General features: G+C 44.8%; 1 protein-coding gene across 3 annotated transcripts in view; it reads right to left on the reverse strand.

Annotated features, from left to right (window-relative positions):
* Positions 1 to 20,527, reverse strand: part of STON2 (stonin 2) — a 50,478-nt gene that overhangs the window by 24,231 nt on the left and 5,720 nt on the right. For 2 of the 3 annotated variants that reach the window (XM_026048274.1, XM_026048272.1), the window contains exons 4-5: positions 19,800 to 19,997; positions 4,848 to 4,928 (exon numbers count right to left, since the gene is read on the reverse strand). In XM_026048274.1, coding sequence (XP_025904059.1) covers positions 4,848 to 4,928; positions 19,800 to 19,997 — 279 coding nt within the window. The remainder of the gene's footprint in view (positions 1 to 4,847; positions 4,929 to 19,799; positions 19,998 to 20,527) is intronic. The other variant, XM_026048275.1, reaches the window with a different exon arrangement.

Raw genomic sequence — 20,527 nt, forward strand, 5'->3', positions numbered from 1 at the left:
CCTATTTCCATTATTACTCATTATAATGCCTGGGTACAGAAACTGAGTGAACAACCCCCAGCAGGGACAAAGTAATTCCCTTTTCAGCYAAGAGAAGCTTTAGCTTTGATTCATCTCACGTGGAGAAACAAGAATTCCAGTTGTAGCAGTTGTCTACACTTTAATAGTCCGTAAACTAAGTTCATCTAACTAAGCTGCCTGTTTGCTTGTTCCTCCTCCTTTCAGCCTGCAAAGCAGAATAAAAATCTCTTGAGAAGAGGAGCTTGCTCAAGATTCCTGCATGTCAGGTCAGCACGGGAAGCCTCCTGGATCAGCATTCCTGACCGCATTTCAGTGCTTCTCAGGTGGTCCCAGCTGACACCTGTACAYGCTGAGGCAACCGCAAAGCAGACACGAGACTGAGCGTAATGGGACCCAACCAGCTTCTGAATGGCTCTGCAGCTCAGCTTGAATTGGGGAAGCCGAAAGTTCAGGTTGATTCATCTACCTACGCTGCTTCCCACATTTCCAAGCACGGGACCAGGCGGAAGGCGCACTGCCGTGTTTGCTGGCTGCCAAACAGGCGGCACACTCAGTGCAGACGCTCTGCGGTCACCTGAGCACTGCGTGACCCGTGGCAGCTCACACGAAAACCAGAACCCTCCTCTTCCGTGAGCCCCAGTTCTGCTGCAGATTCAAAGGGGAGCCTTTCCCTGAGGGCAGCTTTGCAAATCTCACTTACCATGGTCTACAAACGCCTTCTGTCATGAATAGTATGCATGTATGCAATTAGGGTGTGTGGATTTCACTCGGCTAAGGTGGCTCAGAGGCAAGCAGGGCAATGTTACAGGACAGTGAGCACCTATAGAAGCAGTGATTCTGGAAAAGATTTGGGTTATTATCAGCTGAATAATCACCCCTTGGTGCAACATGGAGGCTAAAAGAAAGAATATAACATTAGAAAGAAAGACACATGGAGTAGAAGGGCATTCATTTTACTTGTGTATGTAGCCCATCACGGTTCCTGATGGGTGACCAAAAGCCCTTTTCTTGTCTAGAGTTCCGGAGGCAGAAAAACTAGGGACAGTTCCCAGGTTAACAAGAAAATGGAACAAAAACTCTCCCATGAGACAAAAGCTCAATCTATTCAGTCTACTCAGGAACAAGTAGTCTCCAAGCACCTACACARAAAATTATAAAAGGAAAAAGCTCCTTGATCTAATAAGCAAAATGTGAGAGTTGGAAGGAAGGCAACAGAGGAGAAACTGAGGTTAGAAATCGGATGCAGATTTTCTAACAGCAAGAGCAACTAACTGCCCAATCAACTTACCAAAACACTACTGGAGCGTTTCAAGCAGATTAGGAGCTGTTCYGAAAGATTACTTCAGTTCTCATAGGAATTAGGTCAGGAACATGCCATGGTTTGTGGCATGAAAATAACCCTGGCTGCATATCACTTAAAAGCTTTTTGACCTTTTAATCTATGAATTGGCTAGTAATTTTTAAAARCAACTCTTTTTGTAACTATGCACAGGAAAAGCAGAGTAATAGCTATTTCAGTAAGACCAGTTCCACCTCACTCCTTTTTTGCCTGAAGAATTTAAAAATAGCTGAATTAATTTAGTGCTCCCTCTTCCCAGAAAATCACTAATGTAACAAGATTAACTATGAAGAGCTGATGCTGAATTGAGCATTTTGGAAGTGGCAGTAAGGAACTGAAAGCAGAAGTTATAAAGCAAGCCAGGACAGCACTCAGGAGGTCTGATCCATCTCTATCCATGGCCATGTCTTGGCCATGTCTTCACACATCCTGATCTCCAAGTGCTCAGGACCATACACGTTTCTACACATAATGAACCTGCAGTGCAAACTACTGTTTAAAAATAACATGGGAAGAAAAAAAAGGAGTTATAGCAAATTATTCTTTCTCATAGACCACAGCATCCAGATTTAACCAACCTTTGCTTTTCTCGTTTCAGCATTCAGCTCGAAATGTATGCGTATTTGTAAATCCAGCTGCTTATTCCTGTATCCATCACGAGGGTAATGGATTTCTTGTGTTTTCAACAAATACTGAAACACTGAAGTCCTCTAACAATGCAGCACTTGACTAATGTGAATTGCTCRCTCACCCACTGAAATTCTATACAGAACAGCTCAGCACTGCTAATCTCGCAGCAAAACCTGCTCCCAAACCTTCCCTTTCTCGAACACCTCAGCAGGCACAGGCACAGATTTACACTACCCCTGCAGCAGTATTTGGAAAAAGTTAATATAGTTCTTTTTGTACGTCTCGGGCTGTCTCCTTGCACCACAGAGAAGCATTATCAGCAAGGAAACAGCCTACTTTTCCTCTGTCTGATCAGAAAGAAATAACCTCCCACAAAAGTTCATGAACCAAGCTGCCCTCCTCCCCCACATCCTCCTACATTTTCAAGCCCGCTGTACTCGCACCAGCACTACCGACGTGGCACGCGAGGACGCTGCATGCTGCTTTGATTGTACAGGTATTATTCACAACGATCACCCTGCTAAAACTTTTCCAACTTCCCAAAGCTTCTTCTTGCCTGGGGACCACGCGTCAGCCCTGCCTGCCTCCTACCAGTCCCACAGCTCCCAACTCTTCCGGTAAAGAGAAGTTTCCCAAGGCAGGCGCATCGTGTTACAGGTTCCCGCAGGCTCCAGCAGCCGGGCGCGTCTCCCAGTGCTCCCTCTCCTCTCTTCGTCCATACATAAGGTCTACCCGGCCGCCCTCCTTGCCATCTCCCCCCGCACCTTTCTCCCAGAAGGATTGTGGTCCGCTGTGCCGCTCCGCTCCGAGGAAGGGGCCGCAGGTGGCTCTGGCGAGGCCCCRCAGGCGCTCTCGCCGCGGCCGGGCCCGCTCGCCGCCCGCCAGGCCGCCCCGCCGCCTCGGTGGGCAGGGCAGATATGAAAAATGTGCAGGTTGCGCTCGGCTCCGGCACACCCAGCACGGCGGGAGGCGGGCGGCGAGCCACCGGCGGCATGGGTGGGAAGCGGCACGTTGGACCCTGCCCGGYGAGGAGCTCAGCTCCGACTTCCTCGGAAAAGCTGCCTCGTCTGGCAGAGAAAGCGGCCCGAGGCCGCGGAGCCCAAACTTTTCAGCCCACCACCTTGCAAGAAAGGCAGCAGCCTGCAAGAAGAGCAGCAGCAGCCTGCTCCTCCGTGCAAGCAGCCTAGAGCCGYGCCGTTAACCCCTCCGTGCCCGCTGCCGCTGGGGACAGAGCCTTTCCCTTTCCCTTCCTCTTAGCTGAGCAGGCTGGGTTCACTCCAGATTGGGTAAATACAGAGATCCCTTTGAAGTGCAAAGTACTTACCACATTTTAAAGAACTTCATTAACTAAGTTAACTTGATTTCCTAACTTATACTTCTGCACCTCCTAAGAAATACTTTCYTATGCATCCTTCAAAATAAAGGATGGAAATGAGGAGATTCCTGAATATCCAAATTACATGAGATTCTAATGCAAAAGGAGCATCATGGGCATAAAAATCCTGTTTTTTAAGGCAAAACCTGTCATTTTTTGACAGGCATAACAGGATATATCCATTTGCAACAGCACAAACCAGGAAGTTCAACCCAGCTATTCCCAAAAAAAGCCAAAACAAGGAAGGAAATAATAGTCCATGTCGCCAACAGTCAGATTCACCAAACAGGTTATATACAGAACTCACCTCTAGGTTTTCTCAAGTCTCTCACTTTAGTTTGGCCCCGTCCCTGCCCTTTGTTGCCCTCTGCTCCCAACATTTTGGCTCTAGGAGTCAAAACCACAGGGGCGAGTCACGGGGCCACAGGGAACAGCCAGCATCCTTTCTCTCCATGGTGACATTTTTAAGGTTACTCAGGTTTGTCTCATTTCCCCTTGATGGTTACTATGGAGAAGCAAAATGTATTTGGGATTTTGACAGGAAAACAAGCAGATCTGAAGGCAAGGTTATCTGGATAATTTGGAAATCATGCCAAAAATTATTTGGCTCACATATAGCTCACCAATTTGACATTTTATCATTAAAGTAAATCAGTACAGGAATTATCTGAAGTATACTTAATTACCTGCAGAAGGTAAATGTTTTTATGGGATGAAGGGCARAGCTTGACAGTGTGCAGAATCAACAGAGAAAGACTGGGCTGCACTTCTCAAGGCTTAGTCTAATTAAGAAGTGAATTAAATGATGAAGGGGGATTAGATTAAGGAAAGGCGAGGTGAGCAGGTGTCCTAGGGSAGTGTGTTATCYGAGTCCTTGGGGCGATGCAGCAACRTTGATGCCGAGAGCCCCTCCAGGGGGAMGGCAGCCTCCCTGCCAGGCTGCATCACGGTGGACAGGTGGAATAGGTGTTGGGAGCCTCCCCGGGRAGAAAYATCTGCTACACGGATAGTGACCAGCTACCACCCCCACCCTCCGCGAGCCCCTTCACCCAGGCCTGTAGAAATGTGAGCCCACGTTCCTCCTCCTAAACTGCAGGATAAAAAAGCTGGGAGGTTGGTTTTCTTATGTCCCCAAGGCTGCTGCCAATCGTGACACCATCCCTTATGCAAGACTACCAGTGCTCCCTTCCCTCCTGCACCCTGTTGCAATAGCTTTGGAGAGCAGACAGGATTTTCTCTATCAGTATTAAGGCACCTTCTGTTTCACAAAGGCTGAAAATTCCCTGGCTTGTAGCAAGTTCAGGCTAAGGCAGAACAAGATGGAGAATTAGCCCAAGGACAAACTGCTTAAGCAGATACTTTTAAAGGTGTAGGACTTAAAAAAAAAAAAAAAAAAAAAAAAAAAAAAAACCTGTCTGGAAAAAAATTAATATTGCAACCTGGTCTCATGACTTTCCAAGTGAACAGTAATCCTTTACTCACTTTTATCCTTTCTCTCTTCAGCCAGGGAGAGGACCTTTATGTAGATAACTCTGTCTGCTGCCTGTGTCTTTCTGTGAGAAACTGCAAAGTAAGATAACCAGAGGATGAAGTCATATTCTTCCAGTCCCCCCTCTTTTGTTTCTTGTTCCCAATTAAAGTCCCTAATTAATCTGGCCACCAAGCCAGAGCTCGGCATGGGGCACAGGGATGTCATGGACATACCAAAGCAAACTTGTTTCTCGGGAAACAGGCTTTTTTTTTTTTTTTTCCTCATTTTCCTTCACACATTGTTAGTCCCTTAATCTCCAGTCTGTTACAAAATTTCAAAACGTGCACAGATTTCACCATAATTAAAACAGGAATTAAATCAGAAAGGTCTAGATTTGGAAAGAATAATTTAATAGAAAGATTAAATCTGTAGAAAGAAAATTCTGCTTCACAAAAATAGATGCAGTAAGAGACTGTTGTTACCTCTAGGCTGAAAAATGCCAGGACTCTCACCAGCCTTTGTGGAAAATAAGGATAAGCCCACTCCAAAATGCTGGATAGGTTGGTGGCTTCTGCGTTGTTTGGGGAAGCCTCAGTTCAGCTCTGCATTCTTGTTTACCCAGAGATTCTTGTTTATCCCACAACTTGTGTTCCATGTCCTTGATCCTAGAGAGGGGCCCTTGCTACTACATTACTGTCCCTTCTGGGACTGCTTTCCAAAAGTCCACTTTGGACCTCTATGGAAGTGCTGTCAAACCCAGTACAGCTGTGAAAGTTTCTGGGAACAGATGTTTTCCAGCAAACTCCATCAGGAAAACTAAAAATACTGGTAAGTATTGGGCATCTTCCAAGACTCACTCCAAGACAACATGAGATTAGCCTTTTGATATCTATCATTTCTATTTTGGATATTTTTGTAAATAATTAATCAGTGGAATTTTTACTGCCATGGACCTATGTGATTAATGGATCTCATTGCAGGAACAAATTGTTGAAGAAGTCACAAGATTTCCAGGCTCCCCATGATCCGCTCTCTTTTTTTCATCGTAGTTCATTGGGTTTATTCATATTCATCCTTACAAAAGGTGAAACCTGGATCAAAGCCTGTTTCAAATGTTTCCCGAGGCACTTGGGGTATAGATAACAGATAAGGATTTCCTCTTAAGCACTTGTCGCTGCTGGTCCAAGTGGGTTCATCTCGAAACAGTTGAGAGAAAAGAAGAGACAATGAACCAAACTCAACCCACAGATTTCAGTGGAATCCAATCCCATGCCAGCCTTGTCTGGTTTCAGTGCTTGCAATTTATTTTGCAACCAATGACGTCTGTACAGGAGCCATCGCRGGATCGTTTTCTTGGGAGGAAGAGATCACAAGATTAAAGCTCTATGGTCTAGAGGGCTTCACCCGTGTACTACCCTGTCAGTACAAGAAGATAGTTTTGGCCAGGATATATTCAAAGCAAAAACCACGCAAGGAACAAAGCCTTAAAGGAATTCAAGTCATCAAGATACAATGGGAGGGAAGAGTAACTTGAAGCCAGAACATCCACAGCTATATAACACATGGTTCAAACCAGGCWCTAGTCTGAGCAAAATACGGCTTCTCACAGCCGAAAATATCAACAGCCAAGCCCACAATATCAGGGAGCTCTTTCAGACATGGTCTGAGATGAGTTGCTGCTTGTAACGTGTTGCCACGTGTTTGCAGAAAAAGCAGAGTATAGAAAGAAGGTCACAACTCTCAGATCAATGTCCAGGATGGGCAGCTCCTGTGCTAGGAAACCACCTTCATTCCCAAGGACACCCTTCGTGAGGCTGACATTGAAATCCCTGGTATGCTTCCTCTGTTTAGCATGGTGCCCTCCAGACATGTCTCTCCTATAACATGTACCCAAGCCTCTCTCTGACTTGTGGCTGCAGACTGAAGCTCTCTCCCTCTTAAAGACGAGGTGGGCTGAGGAGAGCCTAACAACACTCTTTTCCTTGCAGCCTGGTTGGATGGTCCCTAACAGAAAGCTGTGAGCCTGCTGCTGCAATCAATGCTTTAGATTCAGAGACTTAGACCTGTGGGGAGGCACAAAGGTGGACAGCGAGCGCGCCAGAAAGGCTGGCGACTGCTCCTCATCCTGCTAAGGCCTGGTGGGCTCCACAATCATCCTGAGGGGTTTGGCTGATGTCTGCCCTCTCCTTTCCACAGCAAATACTGCTTAGATTGTGTGTCACACACAAATCTAAAATTACATGTGTGTGTATGCAAACACACACACACATATACAGAAATGTATGCATAGCATACACTCATACACACACAGAGCCCTGCGTGGCTGCTGCCTCTGCTGCCCTGACTGAGGCACGGAAACAGCCAARGCCTCAGTGCTCCACGAGTCAGTGCCTGGGGGAAAAAATCAGAAATCCTGACTCCTGACTGTAATAAATGGAGATCATACCACTCCCTCTAGAGCAGTAATATTGAAGGGATCAGAGACTTCATTTAAGGAGCAGTGAAGCTAGTGCCAAAGAAAATGCATCATCCTCAAGATTTATGATGAAGAAATACAATATAAAACTCTGGCCTTTCATTCTCCCAGAGCAAACTCCAACATGCTCAAGGAGTTACATATTTGTGGAAAAAAACTCATAAGGCTTTTAATAACTATTATAAAAAGCTAGGTGGTTTTTTTGGTATTATTTGTGATAACTTTAAGTGGAAGATACCTAATCAGGTTTGTGTGTAGCCTGCAGTAATACACAGAGGTTGCAGCTCTTGTCATTTACTCCTACTTGAAAAAGAGGTAGCATGATCTGGTCCACAGSATCCTCAGGTGGGGACAAGCCTCGGGCATCCCAGTGACAGATGGGGCGCACAATGACATTTCTTTACCAATTGAAGGAGATTCTGGCCTGTTCCAACTCCTTGTCTCCTGGCAGGTCAAAGGCAGGCAGAGCGATTGTGCCAAGCAGATGGGACTGGCTTGCTCCTTGTCTGCCACTCATTTTCAGGGGATTGGGGATCACACAGCTAAATTCCCATGCTACCGAGCGAGCTGAGTGATCCCCCAAGTGAGTTCCCTTAAGAGCAGTAGTTCCACCAAAAGACCTTGCAACCCTTCCCTGCCCAAGGAGGCGAGCTGCAGAGCTGCTAATTGTGCTGAGAATGGGGGAAGCCGAACAAAAGCCTTGCCAACGTGCAGCACCACAGCCCATTTGTCCCGGTCACGGTCTGAAGGGAGRATGCAGCCCAATAAATTCTGCAGCTTCCCAACATGGAGTTTAATGAAGGCTTGTGCGGCCAGTCTGATTAGCAAAGAACTCAGCAGCGCCTGAGGAGGAGGGGCTGGGTGGCTTTCAAGGGGACACAAAGGCTGCTAATTTCTAATCTCTGCTCCATTTGAATTCATAGCCAAATTATCGAATCTATCAAGAGGCTAAGAAAAATCAGCATGCAATTGTCAAAGGCAATCTTTGTATTCAAACTTCTGCTGCAGAAACTACAGAGAATATCATGCGAGAGGGTCCCACTGTTCCCACCATCACAGAAATTAAAAATGACTTTATCCTTATAGTGCTTGTAATAAAGGAAATTATCATCAGCTCTGCCAATCATCACCGAGGACAGTGAGGCAGTTAGGAACATAATGTGCCATCTGCGCCCCTGGTAATTACCTTAATGATGCAGTTATTTTTTCCTCCTTCATCAGAAYTGGCATGTAAACATCAGGCTCCAGGTCCACCATTTTGTACAGATGTTAACTTGAAAATAAACTCTACTGGTAGATTTGATATAGAGACATTCCTAAAGATTTTGGTATATCCACCACCATGTTTTTCTCTTAAAATGCTTTTCTTTTTGGTTGCACATAGACAATATGGAAACTGACTCAGCTGAACCCATCACAAAAYCAACTCTGTTTATATGGAGATATGTGGAAAATAGCATCTCTGAATAGAGCTCTGATTTTCTAAGTTGAAAGATTTTAAAACAAAAACCTGAAGAGTATAAAGGAAATGCCATGTTCTTAGATCTTTGCATCAAAAAATAAGCAATATTTACCTCTCAATGGTTACTATGCAAAGTAAAAAGATATAACTTTTTTTTATATTTATATATATTATATATATTTATAGACAAATGCAATCCAGGAAACTTGCCTGTACTACACAGATCTTAAGGGCTTCAAGGAGCAGTCTAGGTGATCACACTTTAAAGAGTGATGTTTCTCTCAGTTCCCTCCAACACAATTTCCACTAACTTTATGTGGGAGTGGAATCATGGTATTAGAGTACAGGAAATTACAGGAAATTTTAGCCTGGAGAAGAGAAGGTTGAGAGGGGATCTGATCAATACCTATAAATATCTGAAGGGGGCCAAGCTCTTCTCAGTGATGGCCAGTGACAGGACAAGGGGCAATGGGCACAAGGAAACACAGGAAGTTCCATCTCCATGTGAGGAAGAACTTCTTTACTGTGAGGGTGMCAGAGCCCTGGCACAGGCTGCCCAGGGAGGTTGTGGAGTCTCCTTCTCTGGAGGTCTTCCAAACCCGCCTGGCTGCCGCCCTGTGCCCCGTGCTCTGGGTGTCCCAGCTGGAGCAGGGAGTTGGACTAGATGATCTCTAGAGGTCCCTTCTAACCTCAACCATTCAGTGATTCTGTGAAATRAAAATTTATTTTAGTGAAATTGAGTTTTAAATGAGTTTTAAAAAATGAAACTTCCAAAAAATTGACTCTAAAGGGTAACACACTTTTCTCATACAGGAGAAATCCAGATGAAAGAGTCCGAGTCCTAGCACATACTGCAGTTTCCTGTAAGTCACAAAAATCATCACAGATGAAGTATAAATGATGCTGGATGGCATTTCAGTGTAGCATGAGAGACTACAGTAAGTGCTATGTGTTTTCTCCAAGAATACCTTCACTTCAGTGCTTTGCAACGGTGCCACTGTAGTTATCAGATCAATGAATGGAAGTTTTTGAAGTTCTTAAGTAGAATATAAGGGAAGTCTTCTGCACGTTAAGGCATCTTCTACAAGCAAAGGGCAAAGATGGGAYCTTTACACATTCCCTCTATGCTGACGGGGGGCCAGGTGCAGCACGTAGGAACTTGGAGAACCAAGCAGGGAACTCAGGGAATCAAGCAGGGAATTTTCCTGCTAGGAGAGGGCCAAATGCCCTGCAATACACTTGAGCATTTCAGTTATTTTAAAATGGAAAGGAATAGAAGCAGAGGAGCACCCAGAAGAGGAAAAATCAAAAAGAAAGAAAAACTTAAGGGGAAGCAAAAGAAACTGGCCAAAATAACAGTCCTTCGGGCTAAGTAACAGTCACAAAAGGCTTCAATTGAAGGGTAAATTTTATCTCTGCCCAGAATATTTCTGCATCGTAGGGGTATGAAAGTCATGTAACAGGTCCAAGGAAAAGCTCTGGGACAACATCAAAACTTCAGGCAAAGTTCACAGCTAAAAGTCTTACCCAGCCTTGGTGACACAGTGTTTCTGAGCAGCTCATACCAACTGGCTGTGGGGCTGTTTAGACAGTGCATTAAAGTGCTTTAATGAAATCTAGTAGCTGTGTAAAGCTGGCAGTTCTGGAGGAAAAGAATGACCTCACTTATGATCTTATCTATATACAATAAGGCAGCTTCCAACCAAAAGGACCCCARGGCATTGTGCAAACATGAACTGGAGTATACCCTGCATCCTGAGAAGGAGCCACCTCTGAGGCAAAATACAAGATCTTTTAAAAAGTATACAATGATAAGCAAGAAAAACCAGCTTCTCCTTAAAACTGCAAGCACACACAAGGAGAGAGTATCATTTACAGTTATTGTACCTCAAACAGAGCTGTCTTTGAGTGGGAAGCCTTTACCAGTTGCCTCTTTGCTTTAGAAAGTACTGRGAGCCTGGAGACTCGCTCTGAAACTTTTCTGTAAGGGACTGGAAGGTGCAGCGCAGCGCGGCAGGGCTGCTGGGGCTCACAGGCTGCTTCATGGGGCATCTCTGCTGCCCAGAGCTCTCCCGCAGTGAAGGGTTAAGCTCCAGGGCCTTCCCTCTCCCAGCCGCTTGATGAGGGCTGTGTTGATTCCTCCTGACCTGATCTCCCCTTTTATCCAGCAGAGGAGTGACTGGCAAAACCCCTCGCCCTCCCCATCATCCCTTCACACCTGTTTGCTCCATTAGTTCAGCCGAGGGGTGTTCAGACTCGCGACACAAACTGGTTTTGTTCCGTGGGTGCAGCTGCACTGTCAATCTCAGCCCGGCACCGCTAACGCCTTCGGCCCAGCTCCGGCCGGGCCCAGGCACTAGCGGGCCGGGGCTGCGCGGGGCCACCGGCTGGCACGAGAGGCCGGCAGCCTCCACACGGCAGCCTCCGTGGCCGCCGGGCTCCCRGCTCCCTGTGCGGCCGCCAGGGCCCGTCCCCGAGGGGCCGGCGCGGGGCACAGGGCCCGTGGCCGCGCACCCCGAAGCAGTCGCACGGCCCCTCGGCCCCGCAGCCTCTTGCTGTCTGTGCCGCTTGCTCCAACACACACACGCTGCAGAGATGCTGCCCTCACCCCTCGCCCTCCCAACAGCCCCCTGCTATCGCAGCAGCATCCTAGCAGGGAACACTCGCAAGCCTCATGCTGTCRCTGAGATGCCAGCTGGTGCTGATGCCTTCATTATCAGAGCGCTGACCTGCCTTTGCTAACACACCTCGTACTCCTTCAGAGGAGCTCAGCCCATCGGACATTGCCTGTCTCTGGACATGTGTGTGATTATAATCGGGAAATCAAAATATTTTTGCAATGTTTGCATGAGCTGTGACAACAGGCTGGTCCCTGCAAGTCAGGGACACGAAACAGCCAAAGCAGATGAAGCAAGCAAATGTGTGAGACAAACCATTCCAAGTCCTGCAGCCTCAAACGGAGCAAGGAGAGAAAGGGCATCCACAGGGCATGACGGCAGCATTTGGGCGGTTCACATAATCCTTGTTCACATAATTTGGGTCATCTCCATTAGGAAGGTGGAGTGCCACCGGCTCTGGCAGTCACACGATCCCAGCGGAGCCCTGGCCATGCACCCATGGTGCTAACCCACGCCATGCTAAACCCAGCAAGCTGTTCTGAGTGACACAAGCCTTATTTATCTGAAGGCCAGACATATTCAGAAAGCCTAAAGCCTGTCATCAGCAAGGACTGACCTGTGCATGCAGAAGGAACCTTCTCAGCTAACCACAGTAGACTATCTGGGGTCACTTACACCTTGGAATTCAGTGCAGCTTGGTGGCTTTAACAAGTGGCATTAGCCCCTCGTCAGAAAAGGCTATTCCACTGGTTGGGATGAGGCAGCAAGATGAAGACAACAGTGGATGCAGTTACAGCAACTGCTGAGGAGACAAACCAGCATTCAGAACACAAGAACAACGTACGTGCAACTGCATCACAGTGAAATGCCYTTCTGTCCCGCCCTCCTTGGAGACGAGGAATTCCAAAGGTTTGCGGGGAATCCTGCAGGTCTCCCAGGATACRCCACAGCTCACACAAATAACGTGTTGCTGGCAGCAACAAAACCTGAGCAAACAGACCCGTCCAGAGGGAGGAGGAGCGATGGGCTCGGGAAAGTGAAGCCCCCTACCTCGTTTGGGGCAGCTTTCCCACCCAGAGGCTAACCCCGGTGTGCAGCCGGGAGCAGGAGCGCGCAGGCAACGCTGAGCAGGTTTCCCAGGAGCAGGACAGGGCTGCAAGTTGTCCAAAGACAAGAATATCACTGGTGCTTTTGCAAGATCATAAACTGATTTCACCTCATTCAAAACTGATACTTTCTTCATACTATATACATATTTACATTTCACTTTCTTCATACCATATACATACTTACATTTACAAATATTTACATATTTACACACCATATACATATTTACATATATGTATATACATAGAGGGTTTCCTCCCTAATATTCTGCTTTTCAAAGCACGTTTAACCAATTCATTTATCTTTCAGATATCCATATATACCTATGAATAAAATTCTTCCATGATCAAATGCTATTTAAGTCAATGAAACTAGAAAGATTTTTGTTTGAGTTACAGAGCTGGCTTACTTTGTCACTCCATTTAACTCTCCTCTTCAGCTAGAATTCTTGTTGAAGATAAAAGCTCAAGTTCTAGGCCAGACTGCCTTGAAAGCTGAGTCCTAAGGGGCACTGCCTTCCTTAGAAATCATTTTTGCTGGCAATATTACATATTGATCTAAAGTAAGCCATATGCATGTCTATATGAAGAACCAGGAAGTGAAAATAATTAGTGATAATAATTAAATGCACCTAGACACTGTCTCAAAGCTAATGAATGCTTTGCCACTACTCTTTAATGATGATACAGAATGCAGTGATAAGGGCAACAGAAAGCAGGAGATGATCAAAGGCAGGGAGCGGAGGTGGATATTAACATTACTGAAGTACGAAAACATTTTTTAGAGGTTACTGTACACGGATCAGGAGGTCTGATAAGCTGCTGCTCTGATTCTGAAAGAAGTGACACACGTAATTACAGCTCCAGCCACCAGAACTTTAGAGGAAACAGTTGAGAAGGGGATGCATACGTAGTACCTATATGTAAAAGGAGTAAAAATGACTTTAGAAAATATAAGGCTGCATCCTGATTGCACTAGTATGCAAGACTCCTAAGTCTCGTGCAAAGGAAAAAGTGAAGAATAGAAAAAAATGGGCTGCAAGCTGAAAGTGTTCCTGCTGGATCTAATAGACTGTGATTTTCTGGACCAAAGATAGGTCCATCTGTATTAGAAAGCACATAATATGGTACCTCTTGGGAAACTGTTTTAACATGAAGGTTGATACCAGTATTACAAAAACAGTAAAGATCTGGCTAAAAGGAAGGCTGCAGTTTTGCTTTAAGGGAAATATTAGGTTGGATCAGTTACAAGTAGAATTTCATAAAAACTGTGGGTAAGAATTTTATCTAATATTTTAATTAATGAGCATGGTACAGAAAGTAACACACTAATAGCATTTACTGAATACCATTAATTGAAATCAGAGAATCCCAGAATGGCTGAGGTTGAAAGGGACCTCTAGAGATCATSTAGTCCAACCCCCTGCTCCAGCAGGGACACCCAGAGCACGGGKCACAGGGCGGCATCCAGGTGCGTTTGGAAGATCTCCAGAGAAGGAGACTCCACAACCTCCTGGGCAGCCTGTGCCAGGGCTCTGTCACCCTCACAGGAAAGAAGGTCTTCCTCACATGAAGTTCTTCCTCACTAATAGCATTTACTGAATACCATTGATTGAAATCCATTAGGAAATGRATCAGAAATGATTTAGAATAGAGAAGTTCAAACTGAATGTAGTGAACTGATTGATATTTTAGTACAAAAGGAATGACATCTTGGGATGTTATCAGGGAGAGTTCCCAAAAATAATAGGATCTTCGAGTGTGGTGACAAGCTGTGGAGACTGAGGTTTGGGTTTGAGGTCTGGAAACAGTTTTGGCCACTTCATCCAAGAAATATTAACTCAAAGTGGAGCAAACCCAAAGAAGGGCTTACTAGGGTGAGGAGGGGAATGGAGAACCTGTCTTACAGGCGAATATGAAAGAGCCTGTCTTGTTCAGTTTAGTAAAATGAAAGTCAGGAGAACATAACCCCACTGTATAAATACATTAAAGGGTTTATATGAGACAGAGCAAAAAGGTGTTTMAAAGACAATCCTGGCACAAGAACAAGTGGACAAGAAATGGTCATGAATAAATTTACTCTAACATCCTGGGAAAAATCTTCTATCTAATGTCTAYGATCACATGTGAGTCATGCTAAAAGCCCTCTAAAATATTTACAAATCAAAACAGACCAGCTTCAATGAACTGGTGACTTAAGTTTGCACTTAAACGGTGCAGCATTTACTTAAGAAGCCTGTAATGTGCATGAAAACACAAAGCTACAGAGCAGATAAAAACAGCCAGCTTTTGAAAGGAGCACATTAACCTGCAGCTCTTTGAAAAACTTGCCATGCCACAGCAACAACAGCTGGGACCTGAGCATTTTGGAAGTAGTAGACACTAAACTCCATGCTGGAATCCTTCACTTTAGGTGAGCACTTGAAAATATAGCCCTAAGACTTTAAAAATTGTATCCTAATTGTATCCTAAGTGATTAGTTCAAATCCATCTCCAAGAGATTTAATGCAATACCATTAGGTAGTTTGTATCAAGTAAAGGGAGGTATCTCACTTCAGTGGACAGAGACTCCCTCATGAAATYCAAGCCAACAATTCTCACTCTTAGCAAGCTTAGAATGAACAAGGCAGCCTGTAATCTCCCCTCTAATTCTGGGGTAGCAAGCACAGTCAAAACATAAAGCCCAGTTTGTATCTGTTCTGAGATTAAGAGGAAGATTTCAGTCTCACAGCTATCAAATGTAAGTACAATTAAAACTAAACTGCCTCTAATAACAAATGAACAAATTCATTTTACAAGGTTCATGTCACATCTGCACTCCAACACTACTGGTTAACATTTCTCATTCTCATTATATAGAAATAGAAATTTCTCATTGTATCCGTACACCTCTGCCAGCTTTTTTACCTGCCATTTGATACTGCCAGCTCTATCCAGCCCCAATTATTCCGACAAGAAACTGCACACAGGAGCGGGTGGTATTTCTCCATAGTGCTGCACTACTGCTGTGCTGTGACAGCAGCACTCATGCCTCTGAGCAGCAGCAGAGGTGCATGCTATCCAGAACAGAACACAGAAGGGGATCCCYAGCTGTGTTGGAGAGCACTGCTGAGGCCCTCTGGTTCCCTATGGCACCAGAGCGCTCCGTTCTGGGAGATGCTTTGGTGCTCTTCACTCCCAAGGGCTGTATCAAGCTCAGAAGCTATTTCTCATCCTGCAGAACAGATTGAAACAAACCTGTTTTTCCTTCATTCAACACAGCAACCACAGGTAGCCTCTGCACAGAGGCACTTAAATTTCAATTAAGCTTCYGAATTTCAATTAAGCTTTCAATTGAAAGCTTAAGGAGCTGCAGAACCTCCTAAGGACTTTGCAGAACCCCCTGAGGAACCAGCAGTGCTCATCCCAGGCCTGCAGTGTTGGGGGCCAGGGGGAGCTCCAGGCTGCCCGCACCTCCCCTCATGGGCACCAGGCAGGTACGAGGTGCCCGCCCGGAGCTGCTCCCTGGGGCAGGGCCTACATGCAGGGCACTCGCTGTTTATGGGGCTGCAATTCTATTCACTTGCCTCTCAGCTGCCCTTGCTGCATGAAAACATCAGTGTGGAAAAAGTGAAATTCATGGAGCCAAGCGCTGAGCATGCAGGTTCAGCACTTGGCTGCTTTATAGCATAGATAACCCTGCTACAAATGTGCAGGYGCCGTGGTCTGCACTTCAGAGTAGCAATGGAGATGGTAACTCCAAGCATCTAAACCAAGAGATGCTGCTCCCTTAGCTGCTTGCAGCACAAGGCCAGGGGCACATACAAGTTCAGACCTGGTTCTACCCTGACAGGCTGGCAAGAAAACACTCCATTAGGAGCAAAATTACCAGATATGTAACTTTTTTTTTTTTTTTTTTTTTTAAAAAAAACAGCCTGAGAGCTGCAGTCTCCCCCAGAGCAAAAAGGGATGAGCATTCAACATTGCTCTGCAGGATATTGGAATACTTCAGATTTTTTTTTTTTAGCATCCATAAGAATACTAAAGTGGAGGTTAGAATTGATTTCCAGATCCACAGTTCTGATYGGAATCAGAACTTGCCTACTCTTATGGACTATCTAGACCAAGCTTGCCAGCTCTGCTCCACATAGGAATTGCTCTTCAAGAAGCTGCAAATGTCTTGTTTTGAAAAAATGTGGGACTCAAACTATTCAAGTAAAAGCCTTTTAAGCAAATAAAGTGATCTGAAGCASAATTGTGAAAAGAAAAATACCTTTGATCCTTCAAGGGTATAAAACACAAAAATGGCTAGTCTGCAGCTGGCAGAGGAGAACCGCCTCTAGCGCCGATTTGACCTGCACAGATTGGAGATGCAGAGGGCACATTTTGGGTACTCTTTGCTCTCACACTGTGGAAATCCTCTCCCCCTTGGGCACAGGCTTAGCTCTTCCCATGAGCAGTTCCTCCAGCTGGAAGGCACTGAACTTTTCTTGTGACTGCAGTCAGATACCTGAGCAAGGTGCTAATGGTCACACAGATGTAACTGGGGTGCAGCCTTTTCTGAGGTGGAAGGAAGCAGCCAACAGCACATGCTACTTTTCCTCATGCTCTGATAATTACTGTTTTACTAATAATCTTGCTGCTGCTGCTGCTRCTACTACTAACAATAATTACTACAATCTTCACAGCTTRTAACAATGCCTGTAGCCTAGTTTTGACATTAAGTGCAAACATATTACACAGCTGTATAAACTGGTCTTAATTAAAGTTTCTTGATTAAAACCTACAGAACATTATTGTTGCAGTCATCATATCGGGATGTTGCAGCTAGCTGGCTAAACTCAAAATAAACAGTATTTGAAAGAGAGTTATTGCAGAATAGGAGGAGGGAAGGTTTGAAGTTAGTACTCGCCCCCACTGCCTTCAGTGAACAGCTGGAACTGAGTCTGTCAGTGTTGTCACCTCCACATTTAAAAACAAAGCAGCAGAGCCTCCTCAAATCACGCAATCTGCTTCAAAAATAGTGAATTTCTGAAAGTTTATTCTGAAAGTTATTTACTTGCTTCCTGGGTTTGAGCAGTTAGGGGTCACATATGCAACCTTCTGTGTCCAAACATGCAGATGTTTTTAGAAAACAATAACATAGTGATTCCCTCATAATCCCAACAGTCCCAAAGCATTAGGAGAATGCCAAACAGTGCAACTTGTCAGTGAACTATCAACACCAGATATTGTGTAGCAGCAGCTCTCCTAAGATACGAATCAGAACAGAAACAACAGAGCTGACTCCTACGCACCAAAAATATATCAGAGAAACTCTGTCTACAAGGCTAACCAGCAGTATATTTTTTTGTATATGTACAAATATCATTATTTTTAGTATRTTATAGAATCTATGTTTAATTTTTATCTATAAATATAAATTATTTTCAACATGAACACTGAAATACAGAAATTCAAGTCAAGCCATGTAAGAGACCACTATGTTTATGTGCATTTAGCTCTAAGCATTTAGCTCTACATATTTGTGCGACACCTAAGGACAGAACCCAGTGCTTCCACATCTGGAATCCTGTCTCTCCCTTGCTCCCCTCACATGTGAATATTCAGCCTTTTTTGATAATGGAGACAGACATTTACTCCAGAATAAATAAATTCTTCTATTGTATCAGTGAGAGAGGTCCTGCATTATTTAACTTGCAAAGTGCAGCCCAAATGCAAAAAGCTGCTGCTTTTTTTGCGTGCTCACTGACACAAGATATGCAGGACAGCAGAGCGGGAAGCTCTGAGGCAACGGGCCCCTTCCTAGCACCCAACACAGCTTCAAAAGCACCGCGAGGCCACAGCCACGTGGGGCTGTAGAGTACTTGTTGCTGTAACCACACAAACACACCCTTGTCACATGGGCATTCTGCTATCCCTCGATCCAAATTTATCAGCTGCAGGTTGAAAGAGACCTTCCTACTGACAGAAATGAAGGCATAAGGGGCCTCTTGGAGCTAGGCAATGAAGTGTCCATCACCACCCTCCTACAGCGCTCCGGCAGGATTCACCTTCACTGCTGGGAGCTCCCATACCCACATTGAAAACACTGAGCCCATCCCAACTTCATCACAGCCTTTTTGCAACACTGTGGGTAGACTCGGGGCTGGACGGCTCTCGGCTTCACCACTTACCTCAGGCAGCTTCCAGCGTTGTATCTAATGCAAACGCTCTAGGTGAAGATGAAGCCTATGATACTGTTTAATGATACTTAAACCTTGTAAGTTATGGGAAAGCTGATTCTCAGCTAACACTACCTGCTTTGCAGTGAAACACGCTTGGACCTTAAGACAGGGATTCTCATTGCGGGGACCAACTCTCTATGTTGARTCACTGGCCAGATTTCTCACTCTCATTGTTGACAGCTTTTTCTCACATGAAACAATATTAAACTTAAGACTAAGCTAGTCTTATTGCTCCCTACTATSACCAAACAGATCAAAATTCAACTTCTCATTTTTGTTGTCTTTTAGCAGTAAACGGAATCTGTTTTTTTGTTGTTTGTTTTTAAAATTCAAGCTTGACTTGGCATCAACATATTGGCCAACAAGAGCTTGTAAATAGGCCAGTGTATACAAAATGAATGAAATGAATCCTAAAATGAATGAAATGAAACCTTTTTTTAAAAAATATTTTTTACTTTTAGAAGTTAATAGGTAAGTGGTATGATTTTTTTTTGATTAACAGCTAATAAAATGTATCAGCTTGTGACTGATTGGGAAAGGAAGTAAGGTTCTGTACAAAACTTCCAATAAAGTATCAACATCTGTTTTAGCCATTTATAGCAGATGGTCCCCAGTATGCCACTAATCTACAGCATGACCTTTGCCTTTCATTTCCCTAAACGATGCAAAGATATAAATACACAGGGCATCTCTATGCCCACCTACTCAGGTTTTGAGTGACCACAACCTACTTGCCTATATTAAATCAGTAAAACAGCATCTTTGAGATGAAAACTCTTAATCTTTATCCTAAAGGACATCAGCTCATCACAACAGAATTGATGCTCACACGGGCATCCAAACCACTGGCAGGCAATGCCTTCTYGTCTGTGCTGCTAGTGGCTTCACAGATCTTACATACAGAGCATAAGCAAGATAACCTAAAATAAGACTGGGCAGACAGACAAGTGACAATTGAATAACTGAAGGAAGATACATACATATATATATRTRTRTGTGTGTGTRTRTATATATRTATATRTATATRTATATGTATATACACACATATATATATACACACASAGAGAGAGAGAATTCTGAAGCCTTTCCTCTTACCAGGTGAATCTGCTGCAGATGTTGCAGCACTCGTCAGGTCCTCGGTATTGATGGACTGCAGGTCTGTGTAGGAAGGGGCAATGCTTGGGCTGCTGGTGTCCTCCGAGTTGGTCGTCCAGCTGCTCTCGGAGGCACGGGCTCGTCTCTCAGAAGAGTCAGACGAGGGGGAAGTCCAGCTGGGTGCTTTTGATGGGGACGCTGGACACAGGAAAGAAACAGGCATCAGTGATGGACTCACCAGAGTCCTCTGGCAGGCGTGGTACATCACAGCTACACGGGCAGGGGCAGATCTGCCCTGCCACAGCACTGCGACCTTGTAAACAGATTCCACATCCACACACACACAGTTAGTTATTCTAGAAAAATACACAGCCATTTAACTGCCCTCCGCTGCATGGAATCAAAACTCAGCTGTCTGCCCTGGATCCCACACTGCTGACAGCTCTGAGTTTTCCTGTTATTCATGTGTTTTAGAAGCTGTGGTTTTTCAGAGCAGGAAAATTCCATCCTTCTGCYACTACTAACGAGATCTGAATATCTGCATTGTGCAGCACAGTTGGGTTCTTATATCATCATAATTTTTATAAAGTAGCTTTATTATATTTAATTAAGCATTTCCCATCTGTACCACCCACACAAATGCTGTAGTCATTTCAAGAAGACTTACCAGGAGTAATTGTATGAGATGAAAGTGACCTACTGATGTGAACTAAAAGTGCTTTTTATTT

Source organism: Nothoprocta perdicaria, unplaced genomic scaffold (genome assembly GCF_003342845.1).
Source record: "Nothoprocta perdicaria isolate Ctin4 unplaced genomic scaffold, notPer1 scaffold_53, whole genome shotgun sequence".
Lineage (NCBI taxonomy): Eukaryota > Metazoa > Chordata > Aves > Tinamiformes > Tinamidae > Nothoprocta > Nothoprocta perdicaria.